Source organism: Pararge aegeria, chromosome 11 (genome assembly GCF_905163445.1).
Source record: "Pararge aegeria chromosome 11, ilParAegt1.1, whole genome shotgun sequence".
Classification (NCBI taxonomy): Eukaryota; Metazoa; Arthropoda; class Insecta; order Lepidoptera; family Nymphalidae; genus Pararge; species Pararge aegeria.
The window spans coordinates 16,043,136-16,064,675 of NC_053190.1; the positions used below are offsets into that span (position 1 = coordinate 16,043,136).

Here is a 21,540-nt window from a genome sequence, read left to right on the forward strand (position 1 = left end):
TACTACAGTTAATGAATTAAGATACCTTAATAAATAAAGAATTCAGTGTCATTTTGTTGGCTAGATTAATTAACTATTAACTGCTAGATTGCTTCTAGTTGCGTTTTTGAATCTTAATGTTATTAAATTGATTGAAAATTGATGAGCAAAACACAAAAGTAAAAGAGTCTTAATATATTTTATTTTTAATTGTTAAAAGCGACGATGTGAGGCTACTAATAAAATACACAAATCCATAACAAAACTAAATTGACAGCTCTCAAAGTTCTATCCCTTTTAACAGATATCTGTAATTGAAACAGGATGTCGCTTTTATACCTTTTAGTTCATTTTAAATCTATCATACTAAACTTTTTATACAACGAGAAAGACTTTGACTTGAACATATCGTTTTAGACTTGTTCGTTTATTTCGTGAAGCACCAATGGTGCCAGGTCAGCTGTACCAACATAAACCTGGTTTGACGTGTTTAAGTATAGTGCTATTCTTCTATTCTAGTATAGATACTACTTTTAGAGGTGTCAATTTATGTTATATTAGAGTTTTCGGTACAACTAAATTGGCTCATTATAAATAGACCATAGACAAAACATGGTTGTTTAAAAAACAATGCAATATCCGCACATTTGTGAAATATAAGTTTAAAAATGGGACATGACCATTCAAATAATCATCTTTGAATTTATTATTGCTCACATCGACCGCTTATATATTATTTTCATTAGACTAATGTATTCTACAAAACATTTGGTTATTTTACAATGCGCAACAGCTTATAGACTATCGGAGTCACGGAACCTACCGGCATATCCTATTACAAACGTGAAATTTTATTTTTACACTGTTTCGTAGCACCGTATTTAGTAGGTATACAATTGGTATAAAATCGATATAAAGAACTGTTTTATACAACACCCGTTTTGTTGATATGAATGTAAATAAATGTCAAGTTGAAAAATATGTTTGTTATTTCAACACCTCTCCTACACACAGTGAAGATTTGGATGATATAAGAGAAGTAGGAATGTAATACGCGAGCTGCGGTGGATCATGGAATCAATAGCCGATAGCAGTAAACGGCTAGATCGACGGTCTTTCCCAACGGAGCGTTTGCCCATAATCACCGGTCAAATTCAATGCTACCAAAACGCAAGCGTGTTTATTTACCTACTGCCAAACAGTCCATTCCCCCTGACTTCCGAAGTATATCTTTACCTACCTATAACCGACAGTGTAGAACTTCTAGGTGTCAATATATCGTCCAACCTCAACTTCGATCCAAGCCAAGGCAAGAACAGCTGGCAAGAAACTTGGCATCCTCATATCATAAGGTCAACCGGTACTTCACGCCTGAACAGATTCTCACCTTGTACCGAGCTCAGGTTTGATTGGAGTACTGCTCACATTTATGAGATGGCTCTGCTAAGTATCAGCTTGAAGCCTTGGATTCAGTGGATCACCGTGCTAGAAGACTCATTGGTGACGTAGGTAGCTAATAAAAAACTTCAGAGTTTGGAGCATCGGCGCAAGGTTGCCTGTCTTTCGGTATTCTATAAGATATATTTCGGAGAGTGTGCTCAAGAACTGTTCGATCTAGTTCCCCCCTCACCTTTTTACCATCGAACCGCGAGGAACCGTGAGCCCTGCTACGTGACTACGTGGTTGATATACCGCGGACGCGTACAAAGCGCTTTGCATCTTCGTTTCGCACCGCAAGTATCTGGAATGCCCTTCCAGCTCCCATTTTCCCCTGTATCTACAATATGAGTACCGTCAAATCAAGAGTGAATACTCATCTTCGTGATATGGCAAGCGAGCTCCACCTTAGGCTGCATCATCACTTACCATCAGGTGTGATTGCAGTCAAGCGCTCGTCGCATCGTACGACACCCGCGGGAATATAACTTTTCTGATCAGCTGTCACAAGGCAACAGGGGCAAGAGCCTCCGAAATGAAAATTATTTTTTCGAATTATCTAGCAGTTTTATGCTCGACCCAGGAATCGAACCGATATATAGGTTAGGTATAAGATAACCCATAAACTATGACGAATTATGTACTTATTATGACGGACGTGAGTTTGCAATATTTTTATATTGCAATACTGTTACTTATTATTATTATTTTCTTATTTAATTTATCTTTTTATATTCTAATAACTGGTTTTATACCTTTCAATAAAGATTATTATTATTATTATATAAAGTGCGACGGAATAACGAAATACTGTTGAAGGAAGGAAGAATAGAATTTCATTAAGAATTATCCTGTAAAAATATTAAATCAAAAGAAACTTATTTATTTTTCAATCCAAACTAATTCAAAACATTCTTTTCTTTCTTTTTTAAATAAATATACTACGACAAACGAACAATACACACATCGCCATCTAGCCCCAATGTAAGCGTAGCTTGTGTTATGGGTACTAAGATAGCTGTTGAATATTTTTATGAATATAATACATATAAATACTTATAATATACAGATAAACACTCAGACACTGAAAAACAATAATGTTCATCAAACAAACAGTTTCCAGTTGTGGGAATCGAACCCACGGCCTAGGACTCAGAAAGCAGGGTCGCTGCCTACTGCGCCAATCGGCCGTCGAATCTAAGTGTTTAACTTTATCATCATATTAACTCATTACCGGCCCACTACAGGGCACGGGTCTCCACTCAGAATGTGAAGGGTTTAGGCCCTAGCCTACCACGCTATTACACGTCCTTAAGAACGTTATGGATAACTCTCAGGCATGCAGGTTTCCTCACGATGTTTTCAATTATAATATGATGTTTAAATTAAATAATAAATATACTACGACAATACACACATCGCCATGTAAGCATAGCTTGGGTACTAAGATGACTGATGAGTAATGATATGAAAAATATACTTAAATACTTATAATATATAGATAAACACCCAGACACTGAAAAACATTCATGTTCATCACACAAACATTTTCCAGTTGTGGGAATCGAAGTCACTTAAATTGCTCAATTTAAAAACGTCGAAAAGTTAGTGGTTCGTGCCGAGTCTCGAACTCGGTTGTAACGAAAGGAATTCCGAAGCCTTACCCACTAGGCTATTATTCTTTAAAAGACCGACACGCGCATAGTACCTACGCTTCGCGACGCGTACCTAATAAAGTGACAGGAGTCACTTGATTTTACTTTCGCATAATATGATGTATGATGATTTCTTTCAGTAAAAACTATGGCAATGGTTTACTCAAAAACTACAAGCGTTTTGGTTTCACAGGTAAGTCGTTCACATATTATGCTTTTTAGTGTTTTGCCACTAGTATATTTAGACACGACGTGGAAACGAGATCATTGAAAAGTTAAGAGTGGTTGGAAATGTAGAAGGCAAACGTCCCCGAGGCAGATCGCCAACCCGGTGGTTAGATCAACTAAGAGAAACTGGTGCCCGTACCTTATATAACGCAATACAAATGGCCAAAGACAGGACCCGATGGAGACAGATCATACACAAGATTACTCGCTATAGCAATGATCGCGATCCTTAGTCATGAGGGCCCGACCAAAGAGAGAGAGATATTATTTCCACTTTTGTGCCAATGTTCGGAGAGTCGATAAAGGTGTGGAATAAAATTGACTTTTGCCTTTTTTTTGGAGATTATTAAATCAGTATATACAAAGACTTAGCCGTACTGATAAGAGGTGAAATCGGTGTACATACAAAGGCGAGTTGGGAGAATATAAAAAATAAAGCAGCATAAATCACAATAAATTAATTTATTCAGTTAATCTAAACCTAACTTGTTGTCATCTTTCTCTGTTGTTTGTTCTTCTTTGGCTTCCTTAGAGCTGCCTTGGGGTTTAGATAGCGGAGTTGGCTTTATCAGGCCATCTTTGTCAGCGTGTTGCAATATCTCGCAAATCAACGGCGATTCAACACCGAGGATGTAGTGGCAGGTCCTATAATTAGAATTCAATTATTTATTCAAGTAGGCAGTAATTTGCCGACTATAGTGAAAAATTTCTGCTTTTCGCGGAGTACAGTATATCATGGAATTCCGCAAAGTAACGCCTGCGTCTATCTAATAGACCCAAAACTCCTTCGAGAACATTATGCAGAACTCTCAGGCATGAATTTTACCTCACGGTGTTTTACTTCGAAGACCTACGAACTGGGCTATCACCGCTCCAATTCCGTCGTGAAATAATTAATCAGAAGGACTTTACTTTAGAACACTTGTCGCCGTTCAGAGTTGAAATATTTCTGTTATCACAACTGGTTGTTTAAGAGCGTAAGAGGCAATGTGTAGTTCGAAAATAACAATCAAAACGCTAACTTTTGGAAATGTTTTTCTAATATACAAATAACAATTCGTGTGCTCTGAGTCACAAGAACATTTCTACACAACATGAGTTCACAACATATCTAGTTTTATATGTATTTACTGGTGGAAGGCTTCCGCCGTGTTTAGGTACCAGCCTACATACAAAGACGTGCCGCTAAGCAATTTGGCGTTCCGGTACGATGACGCGAAGAAAACGATTAGGCGTATGGGTTTAATATAACTGCCATACCATCTTAGACTGCAACATCACTTATCACCAGGCGAGATTGCAGTCAAGGTCTAACTTGTTAGTGTAATAAAAAAAAACATTTCTATGAAAGTAACTCACCTAGGCTCCAGCAGATATAAAGCGACTTGAGCGACATTTGACGAGTTCTCCGGGCACCTTAGTTTGACTTCAGTCTGTCTAGGTTTGCCGGTTTTGTCGCAAAGATCACCTCCCGAGTAAAAATGGGACAATGAAGTGCGTTTACCTAGAAAGTAGTTATACATTCCAGTATACAGTCAAACAGTTTCCCTGACCGATTTTGTACCTAGTCTATCTCCTGAAGGATTTCCCAACTACGCGGGAGATATTTTAGTGCACATATGTGCGCAAACACAGGTGCATATACGCTCACTCTCATAGTCTTATGGGGCAGATCGTACACAGTACAGTACACACATCGCCATCTAGCCCCAAAGTAAGCGTAGCTTGTGTTATAAGTACTAAGCTAACGTATGATTTTTTTAATTAATAATATACATAAAAACTTATTATATACAAATAAACATCCATTCACTGAAAAACATTCATGTTCATCACACGAACATTGCCCAGTTGTGGGAATCGAACCCACGGCCTTGGACTCAGAAAGCAGGGTCGCTGCCCACTGCGCCAATCGGCCGTCAAATAGTTAGGGTAAACATAAAAATAAATTTGTAAAGAAAACACAAATAACCAAACATATGTGCACCATGCAGTGAGAATATGGCGATTAATACAAGAGTACACTAAAAAGTAAAGCTGCGAGGTTTCCAAACGCGCCCTGGACTTCTTAGACCTGGTAGACTTCTTCTTAGAAGTCAACAACTTTAGCGATGTTATTTTTGTTATCACCATAACATATTATGTGACCTCACTCACCGTGAGGCTTAGGAGCCTTTCCTTTGTTCTCCTTTATCCAGTCTATGTGCTTTTGCTCGTCGAACTTCCCCAGCATCACGGTGATTACCGGCCCGGTGTTGCCCGCGTGGTACTGCATTACGTACTTGCCGTAGCAAAACTCGTATTTCCACCAGCCAGTACCCTACAAGTCATTGTCAAGCAAGCAAGTCAAGCATTGTCATATTTTTTATTCCCGACGCGACGCTGTGTTATAATTTTGACGTGTCTCTATGCGTGCGTATATGTGAGTGTGTGCGCGCGTCTGTGTTTGTGGGTGTGCGCGCGTGTGTGTTTGTGTGTGTGCGTGTGTGTGGGTGTTGGTATTGGAGTTTGTGCGCATACGTGCGCGTGTGTGGGTGTATGTGCGTGCGTGTTCACGTGTATTCGTATATGTGTGTGTGTTGGTGAATCCTTCAATATGGGTATCAAATAAAAGGCTTTGACTAGCAGACCAACGTTCACTATATGGAGACGGTTTCAATGTTTATCACCTAGTATTTGTACTCTAAATAAACTTAATGAGTAAATAATGAGTCAACTCAGCCCGAAACAACGCACAATGGAGTGGTTGATTGCGGGTTCTCCCGTTTACCCGCAACGGCTGACTTGGCTTTGCTTGCGCGCCGGTTATTTCAATGAGTATACAAAGTTGACCTATGTAGTGTGTATTGAATTCTTTGAATGACTTACCCCAGTCATACACTCTTCGCCATTCAAAAGGGCGCGAACTGGGGAGTCGTCTGTGACAGGCGGCGTTATCTCAGCCGCAATGGTATCCTGTTTGCTGCTATCCTGTACATCAGTTTCATCATCCGAAATTGGATGTAGCTCGAACTTCAAGTGGGTTTCACCGTCCTAAAAGCAATTTATGTATTAGATGGAAAAATCGGCCAAGTGCGATTCGGATTCTGAAGGGTTTCATCCTATAAAAGCGGCAAAAAAATTGTATCTGTTGTAGGGGAGCCCCCTTGTATTTTAATTATTAAAAAAAAAAAAACTGACTGACAGACAGATTAGCTAGACGAACGGACGGGCAGACTGACGGACGGACGGACGGACGTCAAGATAGACAAACAAGACACACGGGCAGGCGGAGAGAGAGACAGACCTGGTGGTAAGGCAGCAGGGCATGCAAGTAAAACGTCCTGCAATATACCGCCATGTGTCCATCAACCTGATGAATAGCTGTTAAGCCTCATGTACCCGTTATTACACCGGCAATTATGCCCTGCAGACCGGAACACAGCATTGCAAAAATTGGCGGCGGAAATAAGATGGCGGTGGCATTACCGCGGACGAATTCAATCACAAAAAGCCCGATTCATGAACCCTATCACAGGTGCTTACATTAATTCACATAAAACTGTATGTTTAATACGCTATTTTTTAAATCCCATGGGGACGGTTGTTAGGATCTTCGGGATAAATGTGCCTTCGTTGCTAAATCGAGTATCACGCAGTAATTATACCACTAGTAGGGCAGTACAGATAAACCGTTTCTTTACACACGAAGAAGCAGAAGAACCAAGTTATATATAGGTATGACAAAAATTCAATATTTATATCGTTTGTTAATCCTACTATCCTACCATCCTACTATCCTACTATCCTACCATCCTACTATCCTACTATCCTACTATCCTACTATCTAATTTGGATGAAATTTGGCATGCATGTAGCCTTTGACATGGAAAAGAGCATAAGAAACCTTTTATTCCGATTCCTTAAGTAGTTGCCGAGGGAAAATTGAAAATTGTTTACGAGCTAAGCCGTAGATTTTTTAAAATACATTATTATCCCGGGAAATAAGAGTTCCCGCGTAAATAATACACTTTAATCCACACGAACGAGGTCGCGGGTATCAGCTAGTATACAAATATATGGACGTATTGGAGTAAAGCGGTGTGGTTACGCCAGAACAGAATACAGTTGTCACCACCCTTCAGCGACTGAGGGAATATAAAGGAGAACGGACCACAGCGTCTTCTGTACTACTAGTACTGCAATCTACTGCGATCACCAAGCCGTCTGCCCCGCGTAGTGATTAAACAATCCCATCCGTTTTGGGGTTGTCTTTTACTCCAACAGTGGACTGCTATAGGCTATAGATGACAGTGGAGTGTAGTGTTCTCCACATTACCGAACTAGATGGCGCCACAAAAATCCTGCATCGCGCTAGCGAAATGTTCACAAAAATTTACTACATATGCAACTTCCAAAGATGCACAATCACTCTTTCGGAGGAAAATCTTCCTATTGTTACGGTCGAGCGTATCACCATAGCTCCCGTACAGGAGTAAATCATTTAAATGCCAAGTAGTAACCTGAAATTAATGGGTCTCAAAACTAACCTCAATGCCTTAGTTCTATAATCTTAATAATATTATGCAGAAAAAACTAATTAAAAAAAATTAAAAATAAAGATTACCTACAACTGGGCTACAAATATTACAAAAAAGCAAAGATAAACAAAAAAAAAAAAGCTATTACCACCTACCTTAACGACTTTTTCAATTTTCCATACGCCAAGTACATCATCAGATTCTTTATCCTGAACATGCCAATACAAACATTAATAAGGGTCTATTCAGACATATCAGTCAGGGTTTACCGCGCAACAAATCGCATACAGGACATTTCAGAAATTATATTTTCATAATGCATCCATACAATCTTGCGGGCCACCTAATTGTAAGTTTCTAAGCGTCATTTAAGCGTAACTGTAATTTTATATGTACGATCAAACTGCCGCGTTGCATGCAATTAATTTTGCCCGAATTCGACCCGAGGGAAACACTGAGATGCGCTGACACTGATATATCTGAATAGACCATAAAGCAAAAAAATCTACTAAAGTATCATTATTAAAACATATTATAGTGTTATGCAAACGAATTGAAAAAACCTAAAGAAGGAGCATCGCTGACCCCATTGTTTTTGCCGTATTACATTATACCAGTTTCCTTTTTCTGTATTTTTAAGTATATCGCATGTCTTCTTCAAAACAGCGAAAATGATTTAAAAGCAAAATTAAAAAAAATCCAGAAAAACAAATCCAAAGGAAAAACGATGGCAAGTAATAAAAACTATTCGTGCTAGATCGGTAACAATGGTGTCAAATATGTTCCTGTACAAACTAAATAAGATAGAAAAATCTAAAAATAGTGCAATCTGTTACGACAAAGAACACAATGAAAGTGCGTTATTAATATTTTTCATTGCTTTATTGAGGCAATATTTTTTTTACTTCCAAAATCAAAAATACCACGCACACACAATTCCTGTTCCCCAAATACCAGGTAAACTGGAAATATGCCTTATTTCGCCTCTAAACCTTATTCTATAGTGTGCAACAAATAATTAAAACAAACAAATAACAATGAAATGGCACTACTTTTAGAGTAGTCAATTCGGTTTAGTTTAGATTCAGCACAACAGAATTGGCACCAAAATGTGCAGTTAGCTTTAAGTTTAGGAAAAGCAATTAGCTAAGCAAATTAAAACGGAAACATAGATCTATTCAAATAAAAATAAAGTACTCATTTAAATGTAATAAAGCATTAAAACTCACAGCCGGTCCATTATCGTATTTTCCATAGCAGGAGAGATTTTGTCTTTTGTAATAGTTCTTTATTTATAGACGTCCACGCAAAGCACTGATATATTATGATACAAAAATATGGCATTTTTATAAAAAAATAAGATTAGAAAATTGCAAACAATATTCATTTATAATTCTTTGTAACCTAGTCTTTTTTATGTTAGATGGTGTAACAAAGTCGAAATGTAGGTTGGAATTATGTACTTGACGTATTGAAATGTTGGGTTTTGAGATTAATATAAACAAAATCAGATGGCAAAAGCTATTCACTCGCGATTCGTGCCTCGATTATTATTCGAGAGAAATCAACTATTGTCCTGCTTTCCGAATTAAAGTGGACGTTCTAAATTATTAATAATAAACCATAAGGCGAAAATATTAACACAAATTTGAATTACGGAAAATGGCGACGAAGGTAAACCGACATACAGCCAGCATCGTTCGCTAATACACCCTGTTTAAAAAATTATGATAAAGGGATATTCCCTCCGAATTGGCACTCAAACCGAATTGGAAAATATGTATTTGGTCAAACTTTGCTAGTGCTATTGATTTATTTTTAAATGGGAAATACGAAAACGGCAATCGGCTTCTTTTAAAATGAAATTCAAATAAATTCGTTTATGTAACTTACTTCATTCCGCAGCTTTATCGCCTGTTGATGTAATTTTAAACTCTCCACTTCACTTTTCAACAAATCTCTCGGCTTCTTTGGCGCGTCATCCAGCGGCAAACAGCTTATGATGTTCTCATCGACAACCTTAAGAAAAACATCTTTATCCTCATCGGCCTACGCTTATTTTGGAGCTAGATGGCGATGTGTGTATTGTCGTAGAATATTTATTTATTGAGACTGGTGACTGGTGGAGACAGTGAAGGGCTGACATGTAGGGGAATATAAAAAACAACCTCTGATAACTTCGCATCCTCTTTTAGGCTTATTTTTTTAACTCCACTATTTGTACACCACTACACAGTTAGGAAAATAAAGGACGAATAGAGAGAAACACAAACACTGGAGTAGAATTAAAAAGGCGACCTTATCGCTTAAAAGCGATCTCTGCCAGGCAACCTTAGGATTAGGACAACAAGAGCGAGAACAAATAGGTGGTGTAAAATTATTATAAACCTACATTCAAACAACTACATACGAAATAAAGGCTTCCCCTTTTATGTTAAGAGAAAGAGATATTTTGCGAGGTTGCGTGTTTTCTAGTATCTGGGTGTTTAAACGTAAAACAACAACTGGAGCCCCGTGCTGGAACCTGCGTGATCGCACCAAATGGCCAATTCAGTTTTATACGAAAACAATACTGACCGACTTATTAATATCAAGAAAGCATCTGTTACAAAGTGCAAAAGCTTAGCTACTTTTTTTTTTATTATTGAAGTCTTATTTTCCAGAACGAGCGTTTCAAATAAAATATATAAAAGTATTGTTGCCAAAGGCCAAAAGTATTGTATCTCGAAACCAGAACTCTAAATGAGACACAGTAAAATGGAATGGAGTAAATGGTATTGTTATAAATACGCATACTTATTTTATCATAACATTATGGTTGGTGACATGGCCTAGGATAAAAGACGTACAAGCATACCTTTGGTTTGAACTGGGGATGCTGGCACAAGAGAGGTGACAGGATAATAATTTCGTATTCACATGTTGCGGTCTCTTTCAAGGAATAGATCTCATGCCTGCCGTAGTTGTAGCACACGTATAGAACCCTTGTAAGGCGCGCTTTGTCGTTAAGATCACACTGAGTACCTTCAAATAAAAAAAAAAAATGTTTAACATCACATTCACAAATATAATCACTATCATAACATCAACAGGCACGGGACCGGCCACGGGTCTCCTCCCACAATGAGAGGCCGCAGTCCACCATTCAAGCCCAATGGGGATTTGTGGACACACAAATATACATAAATACTAGCTGACCCTAGCGCCATCTGTCGGGCTGATTTGTGAATCTAAACCGTCCAGGTTGCCACCCAAATGCATAGCGAAAATTTCATTCAAATCGGTCCAGCCGTCTAGGAGTTCAGTGACATACAGACGCACACAAGAAATATATATAAAGATTGGCTATATGGCCATTTTTAATTTTTTTTTCATATTCAAAATAAGGGTAAAAGGCAGGACAAATAACAATAAAATGTCAGTTTCACTTAACAAACCATTTGTTAATGAACTGTTTTAAATATTTTGGTTAACCTACTTGCCTGCCATTTATCTTATTTGAAGACATACTTACTAAAGATCACTTTTAGTCTCATGTAATACGTATTTGCATTGATGCCTAGCCTGGCTTTGATTTATTAAGGTCACTCTAAAAAAAAGAAGAATATGGCGGACAGTAGATACTTAGTAGAACGTAGAACTCTGCTTAATACTAAAATATATTTAAAATCCATTATATCTAAGCTGTAAAATATATATATAAAGATGTATTAATGTAAATGTTCTTCACCTGAACCCATGACCATTTCAACGTAAGGCAGCAGCTGTCCTTCAACCTTAGTAGTTTTAGGTGTCTCTTTGCTCTCCGCTGCTAACTTCCAACTGTCTTCCAATTTCGATTGATCAGCTTCATTCCAAGTGCCCAAAAAAAACTCCTGTGTTTTGACCGACTTAGCTGCAAAAGTGGTGATTTATAGGTATTCATTAATGAGTTAGATTGCTACTTGCACCATTTTATTAAAAAAAACATTCCTGCAATAATAAGGTTTATATACATACTATAAAAGCAAGAAATGAATTTTCTGACGGCCGACTGGCGCACAGAGCAGCGACCCTGCCTAACATATCTGAGTCCAGAGGCTGTGGGTTCGATTCCATAGCTGGAAAGTGTTTCTATGATGAACATGAATGTTTTGAAAGGGTTCGTTGAATCCTTTTACCCATTCAAATACGCAGGTACCGACCAGATCTTCCCTGCTCTTCTGCAATGGGGTGGGGACCATCTGATACCACAGCTTGCGAACATCAGCAAAGCATGCCTAGCCTACAGATACATACAACTTACATGGAGGGAGGTGAAAGTAGTACTTCTACCTAAACCAGCTAAAAGCGACTACGCACAACCAAAATTATTTAGACCTTCCTTTTCACTAAAAACCTTAGAAAGACTCGGAGACCGATACCTCCGGGACGGATACACCGGATACACCGGAATGACTTGACCGGGTACTTCTATGGACATCGAAGGAGCTTTCGACAAAACAACATTCAGGAGCAAACAACTCCGCTACACCACTCAGAAAGTGTATAAGAGCCCTTCTAGAATTAAGGGTCATCCAACTAGACATGAACGGAAAAACCAAAAGGCACGGTAACCAACCAACAGTATCGTAGCAAAAAGGTTGACCACAGGGTAGTGTCATATCCCGCCTCCTATGGAACCTCGTAGGTGACGACCTCATAACAAAAATGAACAACAATGGTTTTCTTACTATAGGATACGCAGATGAACTCACTGTCCTCATAAGTGGAAAAATGCACCCTAAGTGACCACCACACGCACTGAAACTGATAGAACTATTGTGCACGGATAACGAACTTTCCATGATTCGATCAAAGAAAGACGGAGCTGGTACTCTTCACCAACAAAAGGAAACCAAACTTCTCAAAAGCACCAACTCTATTTAAAACAACACTAGAACTATCGACTGAGTAACGATAGATTATCGGAGTAACGATAGACTCCAAAATAACCTGGAAGACACATATAGAAGAAAAATCTATGATAATTCTCTGCCAATTCAAACGCATGGTAGGAAAAACCTGGGGGCTTAAACCACATATAAACAAATGGCCGTACTTAGCAGTCGTCAGGAGCTCGCTAACTTACGCCACATTGGTACGGTGGCCGAGGTGTCCTCCAACCAACTAGAATTACAAAAATTCCAGCAACAAGCGTATCAATCACAGGCTGCATGAGCACAACGCGCTAGAGATTCTACTATGTATAAATAAATAAATAAATAAATACTACGATAATACACGCACCGCCATCTAGTCCCAAAGTAAGCGTAGCTTGTGTTATGGGTACTTAGATAACTGATGAATATTTTTATGAATAATATACATAAATACTTATAATATACATATACATATTCTTCACACAAACATTTTCCAGTTGTGGGAATCGAACCCACGGCCTTGGACTCAGATAGCAGGCTCGCTGCCCACTGCGCCAATCGGCCGTCAAACCATACCACCTAAACATTAAAGAGGGAACCATACGTGCTAGACAGGCACTACTAAGTAGATGTGGAAGGAAACAAAACAGGCACAATAGACACCGTCGCTATAGATCGGACGGACGGATCAAAGAAAAACTCAGGCACAGGCGCGGGAGTTTACTGCCTAGATCTAAACATAAAGATTGTACAAACTCTTAGTAAGACTCTGGTTTTCAAGCGGAGAGCGTGGGCATCACGACAGCGGTCATAGCCATGCTAAACAGAAAGATAAAAGACTTTTACATAAACATAAACAGTGGCAGCCAAGCAATATTAAGAGCCATACAGGACTGTCATAAGGCCTTATCAAAATCGAACAAAGTGACCTTAAATTGGGTACGAGGTCACGACGAATATAAAGGAATTGACGCAGCCGACGAATACACATCACTGAAGATAGCTAGGCCAGAACCAATCATATCCATACCCTTCAGTAAATACAAAACATCGCCTCCTTGGAGTAGAACCCAAAGACTGCAAACACACGAAGGAGACGCTACCAGACCTCAACCCAAGACTAACAACCAAATTACTGCAACTTAACCGGGTTGCCACTGCACTGCCCACTAAACAAACACCTGTCCATTATAGATATAACTGACAGTCCTCTGTGCAGAGCATGCATGGAGACACATGAAACACCGAAACACGTAATGCTCCAATGCAATGGAGTGGTAGAGCAACGTGCAGCACACCTTGGCTCCACAGCAACACTTCAAGAAGCTCTCGACGATCTGGGCGGCCTGCAAAGCTTCTGGAGTGAGCTCGGCCGGCTGGAGTGATCCAGCAGGGAGCCGCATCAGCGACCACACGTATAACGGATGGTTCAGGCCAACCAAGTACGGAGACAGGCCCAGGAAAAGAAGAAGAAGATGAATGTTTTTCAGAGTCTGGTTGGCTATCCGTAATAATAAGTATTTATGTATATTATTCATAAAATATTCTTCAGTCATCTTAATAACCATAACACAAGCTGACCTCACTTTGGGGCTAGATGGTGATGTGGGTATTGTTGTAGTATATTTATTTATTTATTTAATTGAATTGAGATTTGAAAACTCTCAATCACAATTGTAATTACAGAGTAGTTGAGGTTTTACAATATAAGTTCATTAACAGTTTAAAGTTCTAGATAGTATGTGAAACAGCTCAGAACATTACTCTAAAATCTAACTTCTTGCTGCAAATTGTATGCTAAAAGGTAATGTATGAATACTTAAATTCAAAATTCAAAATTCATTTATTTCTAGTAGGCCTAATATAAGCACTTTTATAACGTCAAGTCTGTCTGTTTGTAGTGACTCTACCACCGGTTCAAAGGCAGATTTTAGCGAGAAGAAGCCGGCAAGAAACTCAACAGAAATTTAGAACTTAATACATAGACATGTTATTACAAACAAAAAAATACCCTCTCTCTCTTCATGGTACTGCCTTACATATCTCCCATGGCACACCTCATAACTCCAATAAGTCTCGAGTCTATAAGAGCAGATCTTCTGTGTGAAAAGAGGCTGTAACAGGTTAATAGGCAATGGTCCATCATATTCCTCTGCTGTGGTGGTTTGGTTAGCACGCAGTTCTGGTAAGTGACACTTGTATTTCTCTTTGAGAGTTGTCATTACTTCTAATGTTTCTTTAACCTGAAATTGATGACACAATTTTTTTTATATAACCTTCTGAAGAGAGCTTGGATGATTTTAGTATAAAGTCCAGAACGGAGAGCTGTATGTATGAAATGATGGTGTTTATTAACCAATTTTGTTCACGGCTACGGTTGAATGGGTGGTCTATTGGAAATTCGAAAAATGGTCTATTTTACTAACAGTGGCATCATTTATTAAGATCTCATTCCTCACCAATTTCATATTATGTTTTTTTTTCTATTTTCTTAATCAAGCACCGAAAAGGTATAACCAAAATTAATTGAAAAATTAAACATGTTATAGATATTACTATTATAGAAATTATAAATGCTTGATTCGATATTGCCACAGCTTAGGAAAAATCATTGGGTTTGAAAACTGTTGATTTAATTTGTAAGGCTCAAAAGGGAGCAATTTTTTTCCTGTCTAGTAAAATATTATATTGAATAAAAGTAAGAGGAATGAATAATTACATTACACAGGTTTAAGGGAAAGTTTAAAAATAATAATAATACTTTATTTTCAGCCCTGGCAATTAAGGTTATAAAAGGTCAGCAGAAGCAGCAGCAGTATATTATTGCCATGGGATTTCTAATTTACATGATAATTTCAAATATTTAAAAATTTCATAAAGTTTTTAAAATTTTTATGAAATTTCATAAGTCAAAGTAAAATTTTCTTTGTTTCAATACGTAGATGGCCATTTTCAAGTGTGCATTATATAAAAAATGTGTATATGGTAGTCTGATGACAATAACTACATTTGAAATTTATAACTAAATCTTTGATGGTTCTTACTCTTGGCTCTGCTTCTGGTTACCTCTCATGCTCATACTATCCTAGTCACTTTACATACACACTGTAATAGCTATAGACTGTAATTAATTTAAAATCTTTAAATTTATCTCTTGATTACTCTAGCAGACCCAGATTGCACAAACAGAACTCTTCTGCAGCACGAAAAAAAGCGTCAATAGCAGGATCATAATAGCAGATGTTTACTGGATTACTGGATCTCCATTATTTTATTTATTTATTTATTTAAAGTTTTATTTGTACACCACTACACAGTTAGGCAAATAAAGGGTGAATAGAGAGAAAAACCAAGACTGAAGACTGGAGTAGAAAACTGGAAAGTAGCAAGAACAAATAGGTGGTATGATGTCAAATAAACTTTCTTTAATTTGTGAGGAATCATTACAATGGGAAAATGTGTATGTCCTACCTACAAACAACATATGACGAACAATAGAGAAACATAAGTTTGGTCTATACTAGGATAAATGAAAAGAATGATTACTAATAATAAATCAATACCTCTGGCTTCACTCCATCTTCATCCACCAATTTGTCAGGTGTATCTAAGGAACCGGGCCACGTTACTTTGAATATTATGCTATCATCAAATCCCCTTAAATCATGCTTAATGCTCCAAACGCATACTGCTACACATAACACAAATAAACACACGCGTTTCATTTTTATTATAAATAAATGATATTCTTAAAGTATAATTCACAGTTAAAACTCAACTCCTTTTATTTCTTCTTATATATTAGAACATATTAATTGAAGAAATCGGTAGCTTTTAATTGTGTTACAATTAAATTTTAAACAAATCTTGTAGAAATTTCAGTCACATCATAGCCACAAACTAAACAATATTTGACGATGCAAAATTACAAAGACCTCTCTCTGCTTTACGACATTACAAAATATTGTTACTTTTTGAATAGGTCGGTTAGCCAAACATATGACTTGGAAAAATGTCATTTGTCAGAAATATAACTTTTAAATGGACTTGTTGACTCTGAGTTCAAAGCTTTTTGGCGCTTAATATAATATCTTGAGACCGTTAGTGTTCATTACTCTAGATCCTCAAAATCTCATGCTCATTATTTCAAGTTCAGATGACGGCCCTAACATAATACAGTCATCTTGTGAGTGCCCAATGGCCATTAAAGTAGATCTCCATATCCTGAGAAAATGAGTTTCTTCACCGGTGGGTATGTTATTTTCGTCTTCTTAAAAGGTGGGTATGTTATTTTCGTATTCATACAGTTTCCTCTTCTTTTGTTCTTTTTCATTGCTTACAAATCTAATTGCAAATCTCCGACTCGTTTATAGTGATCTGTGTTTCCATTTCCAAATAATCACTTGAGTTGTCACTTGTCAGCATTTGTCAGATTAAGATATGTTTTTGTCAAAATGGCGTTTAGCTTTCCAGCGTTCTCGTACATTATAGCCTTAATTGTAGATGCCTTTCTAATATTTTTCTCAATATTCCACGTGATAGCGTTCGATGAATTGAAGACGGATTATAAAAATCCTATAGACCAGTGCAACAGTCTCAATCCGGTTAGTATTAACCGCTACAATGTATCGGTGGTGACTTGGTTAACCTCTTTTTTTTTTCACTTACAGTTGGTGTTGCCGGAGTACTTTCTGCATTTAATTATAAACCTGCTGTTCCTACTGTCGGGAGAATGGTTTTCACTGTTGATAAACGTTCCACTGATGATATATCACATTCTAAGGTTAGAGGTTATATTATTAACATCAAGTGTCTATAATTGCCCTAATTTGCATTGATTTGCATCGATGCTGAATCATTTTAATTTCAAGTTTGTTTTGTCACGTTCATGACCAGGCGTATGCAGTATTGGATAGGAGCAAACCCCTCTTCATACAGCTGTGGTGTACATTGAACTTTAATGTAGAAACATACAACCATGTCGTGGCGTGTCTGGCGCTATAATATGTGCCTCAAATTCGTTAAACGAGTAATTTGCTCCAATCTGTTGCAACTAGGGAAAAAATATGTGGTTACTATTTAATTTTAAAAACAAACAAATTTTATACCCTCTAGCACAACTGACTGTAATATAGATTAGCCTTAACTCGTCGTTAGGGACAGATGTGTTCACCTGTTGGTGATTTGTTCTTTTTTATCTTAAACTATTCTGTTTAATTTACCTTAACAAAACTGTCAAATATTGCATCTTTTTTTATGAATAAACAATTTAGTTTTAAAACTAAATCAATGTCAGGAGTACAATGTACAATGATGTTTGCAACAAGACTCAAGTTTCAAAGTGTCATAAAATTTAAATAAAGAATATCAGTGTCATTGTCATTGTGTGTTAGGGAGGTATAGGAGAGGTACATGTTTTCTTATGTTAATGTCTGTATTAAATAAATTGATATAAGACAAAACCAAGAGATATTTGGTTTTATTTAATACATATACCAATATCCCTGACATGACAATGACACTTATATTCTTTATTTGAATTCTATAACACAAAGCATGTGTAGAGTATAATTTAAAGGATGTAAGTTTTTTTTTTATAAAAAAAATATGAATTACAAAGAGCTTGTAGTCTTGGAAAATATGTAAATTCTGTCAATATGTTATTCTTTTAGTACATCAATAAGGTGCATTAAATGTTAAAGACCAAACTTTTGCACAATTTTGTTAAGTGGTGTTGCCTGGTTATGATTTCAACTGGATTGATTAAGCAATGCTTAAACAAAGTCTAAACTTAAACTAGATCAAGAGTACAAAGAAGGTTCTCATCCAACATTTTAATTAAGTAGTGGACAGTCCCAATCATCACTAACAAAGGCATCACTGAGGTGGGTTATGCTAAGTGATAAAGAGATTATAACAGAAACTTCTTATTCCAGATACAAGAACAGGCCTGTCATGTCCGGGCCGGGTCTTTATGACCCCACAAGTATTATGAACTCGGATGTGTTGACTATCTGTCAGAGAGAAGGCTGGATTAAACTAGCATTTTACTTGCTTTCATTCTTCTTATATCTTTATGGGTAAGAGTATGAACATTATTTAAAGTAACTCTTTAATATTCACCACTTTTACTCCAACATGGAATTCCTACAAATAAATATTTCCACCTGATTATATCCACTACAAAGGAAAGGAGAAAAAACTTTTGCTTGCCCATCTGCCAAACCATGGCATGGCAGGAAGAAGTTAATCAACATGTTATATTCATCAATCAACTATGATAGTCAACTGCTGAACTCTCAGGGTTTGCCTGTAATCACCAGTACCAGTGGTCCAATCCCAGTAGATTATTTATTTATTTTAACCTGTGCCCATGCTCGGAGATTGGATAAAACTGTGGGAGAAGATAAACACTTTGTTGTTTCCTTTTGATGAAAGTGTCTCCCACCGTAGGTACCAGGTAGCCAGCTGTTGACAGCTGATTTGCGCAGTGGGCAGCGATCCTGCATTCTGAGTCCAAGGCTGTGGGTTTGATTCCCACAACTGGAAAATGTTTGTGTGATGAACATGACTGTTTTTCAGCGTCTGGTTGTTTATATGTATATTATAAGTACTTATGTATATATTTTTCATTAAAAAATATTTATCAGTGATCTTAATACCCATCAAGCTACGCTTACTTTGGGGCTAGGCAATGTTTGCATTGTCGTAAAAAATAAATAAATGCTGAAGGGCATACCATTTTTAGGTTCCTAAAACAACCCTTTTCTTTTTCAGAATGATTGTGGTATTAATAGCTGTTTGATAACGAAGAGAAGGAAAAGAGCGTTTTAAAATTCCATTAAATCATTATTTATTGTTAGAGTCCCCTAAGGAAGGAAAGTTGTGTTCGAACAAGCGCTTGTTGTGTAGACATGAAAATGTCTAACTTGTGAAGTATTTTGATAATAAAATTTAATTAATTTTTAGTAATGCTATTTTAGTTTTCCTCCATATTAAAATAACATATTTTTCCTTTATTTGATACGTTATATAAAATAGTCGTCCGTCATTGTCTATTTTTTTTTAATCCAAAAAATCGCCCGATGGCAGGTTGGAAAACAAAGTGCCGCAACATGTTTAACATGAGATGTGTGTAATACATCCACATTTGCCAGTAATTACACCCTAGGATACCTAAAAACTCTGGGATAGCCCCATGGTAGGACACCTTGGCCGCTCGGTAGAAACGCTAATGGCAACCACTCCGTTCAGAAATGAGAATGGGATAGCACTTTTCTTAACAAGCTCTGGCATAAATCTTCTGCTAGTTTCACTGTTTACGAGCTTTAAAAAATTGTGAAACAAAGTGATTATAAAGCACGCAGTAATTCTCAGTACAGGTCAATTTGCGGAAAATTTCCTATTAGATAAACGCGATATTGAACTATTTAAGTCCCGACCCGGGAGTTGTACCCCATCAACTCGTGTTCCGTAATTGAACATGCTAACTACTAGGTAGGTAAAAAACGTAGCAAAGTGAAATACGGTTTCGTTTTTCCATTTTGTAGTTGGGAGTCCTAGCAGTCTTAACTACGTGATATTTTGATCATAACCGTGAGATTTAAGACTAAACTAAACATCAACAATTGCACTACGTAGGTACTTAACGCACTTACATAACTGATAAACAGACTGAGTACTTGCTAGACAAGTACATACCTACTAGATCTTTCGCAAATCATTGTATTAGGTATATACATTTAGTTTACATGGCTGCTAATTGTACCTATCGGTATTGATTAGTATAAAGAGGGGATTTCAATTTTCACAGCATTAATGGACCTTGATTGACTTAATTATACGGCTATTTACCCGCATAAGGCAACTTAAATTAGTAAAGTAAGGTTATTTTATTATTACCTACAGTTTAAAAACCGCCGCGTTGTCTATCTATACAAAATTACAATTTAAAAAACGCGCCACAGAACCAAAAATTTTTTATTATGTTCTAAACCAGTGAGCTTATAATAGTAACATATAAAATCAATATCCTAAACTATTTTCTTTGAATTATAACACTAACCAAAGACCACACTCCATCGCGAACGGCTTATTTTGGAATACTAAGATTCATAAAAATTATAGTGCTATATTTATATAAAGTATAAGTGACATTGGCGAAATACAGGCAACGTACCGATTTGGCACACCTAAAAGCCAGAAAAAGCAAAAGAAGAAGAAGAAGTCTTAAACTGTGCATATACAGATAACACTCTGTCAAGAGCAAGGTCTATGATCTACGTATGACTGTTCCAGGTCCTTTCTTATGCCCGCCCGATTTCAAAATACTTGCAGGCTAATTTTTATCGGCTTTTTATTGTATAATATTGATGCAGGTATTTCGAAATCATAGATAAATACTTCAATATTTTATGTGTATTGATTAGTTAAACGATAGAAAATTATATAGATACCCAAAGCAAACTCATGACTTTTATTTGTAGGACTGTAGTTCCGCAGGGTGATTACGTATCTCGCGACAGCAATGTGACAGACGTAAATCTTGCAATCACTGCTGCCAAACGTCACTTTTCCATACAATAAATTATGGAGGGTAGAGGTAAGGAGAGTCATCTGTGTATATGAAAAAGTGTCGTCAAAATGTATTAAATTAGGATGGCGCCACATTTGCATCAGGGTAACTCTTAAAAGAAGCGCCAAATATAAATATTGTTAGAGTAGGCTTGAAAAATAAACAAGGAAGTATGGGGATACAAGGAAGTAAAGTTATATTTACCACAATATTTTGTACAACGTAAGTTGTTGAAATTCTCAATA

General features: G+C 37.0%; 2 protein-coding genes across 3 annotated transcripts; one reads left to right on the top strand and one right to left on the bottom strand.

Annotated features, from left to right (window-relative positions):
- Positions 1-3,742: 3,742 nt before the first annotated feature.
- Positions 3,743-17,115, bottom strand: LOC120627505 (endoplasmic reticulum lectin 1). 2 transcript variants are annotated; one of them, XM_039895508.1, is made up of 10 exons: positions 16,284-16,707; positions 14,732-14,963; positions 11,550-11,714; positions 10,677-10,843; positions 9,713-9,838; positions 7,975-8,028; positions 6,168-6,332; positions 5,457-5,619; positions 4,659-4,803; positions 3,743-3,944 (listed from the first exon to the last, which is right to left on the bottom strand). In XM_039895508.1, exons 1-10 carry the CDS (start codon positions 16,443-16,445, stop codon positions 3,770-3,772), a joined length of 1,554 nt encoding a protein of 517 aa, XP_039751442.1. In that variant the 5' UTR covers positions 16,446-16,707; the 3' UTR covers positions 3,743-3,769. The 2 variants fall into 2 exon arrangements, with proteins under 2 accessions (XP_039751442.1, XP_039751443.1); XM_039895509.1 differs by lacking the exon at positions 7,975-8,028 and having other exon boundaries at positions 16,284-17,115.
- LOC120627506 (protein cornichon) lies at positions 17,104-19,688 on the top strand. The gene is made up of 4 exons (XM_039895510.1): positions 17,104-17,324; positions 17,391-17,503; positions 18,657-18,800; positions 19,498-19,688. Exons 1-4 carry the CDS (start codon positions 17,175-17,177, stop codon positions 19,523-19,525), a joined length of 435 nt encoding a protein of 144 aa, XP_039751444.1. The 5' UTR covers positions 17,104-17,174; the 3' UTR covers positions 19,526-19,688.
- Positions 19,689-21,540: the final 1,852 nt, after the last annotated feature.

Coding starts and splice junctions, on each gene's coding strand:
- LOC120627506 (XM_039895510.1), top strand. CDS start 17,175: ATGGCGTTTAGCTTTCCAGCGTTCTCGTACATTATAGCCTTAATTGTA. Junction 17,325..17,390: donor AGTGCAACAGTCTCAATCCG/GTTAGTATTAAC, acceptor TTTCACTTACAG/TTGGTGTTGCCGGAGTACTT. Junction 17,504..18,656: donor ATGATATATCACATTCTAAG/GTTAGAGGTTAT, acceptor TTCTTATTCCAG/ATACAAGAACAGGCCTGTCA.
- LOC120627505 (XM_039895508.1), bottom strand. CDS start 16,445: ATGAAACGCGTGTGTTTATTTGTGTTATGTGTAGCAGTATGCGTTTGG. Junction 11,715..14,731: donor GTACCATGAAGAGAGAGAGG/GTATTTTTTTGT, acceptor CCACTTTTGCAG/CTAAGTCGGTCAAAACACAG. Junction 10,844..11,549: donor TGAAATGGTCATGGGTTCAG/GTGAAGAACATT, acceptor TTTTATTTGAAG/GTACTCAGTGTGATCTTAAC.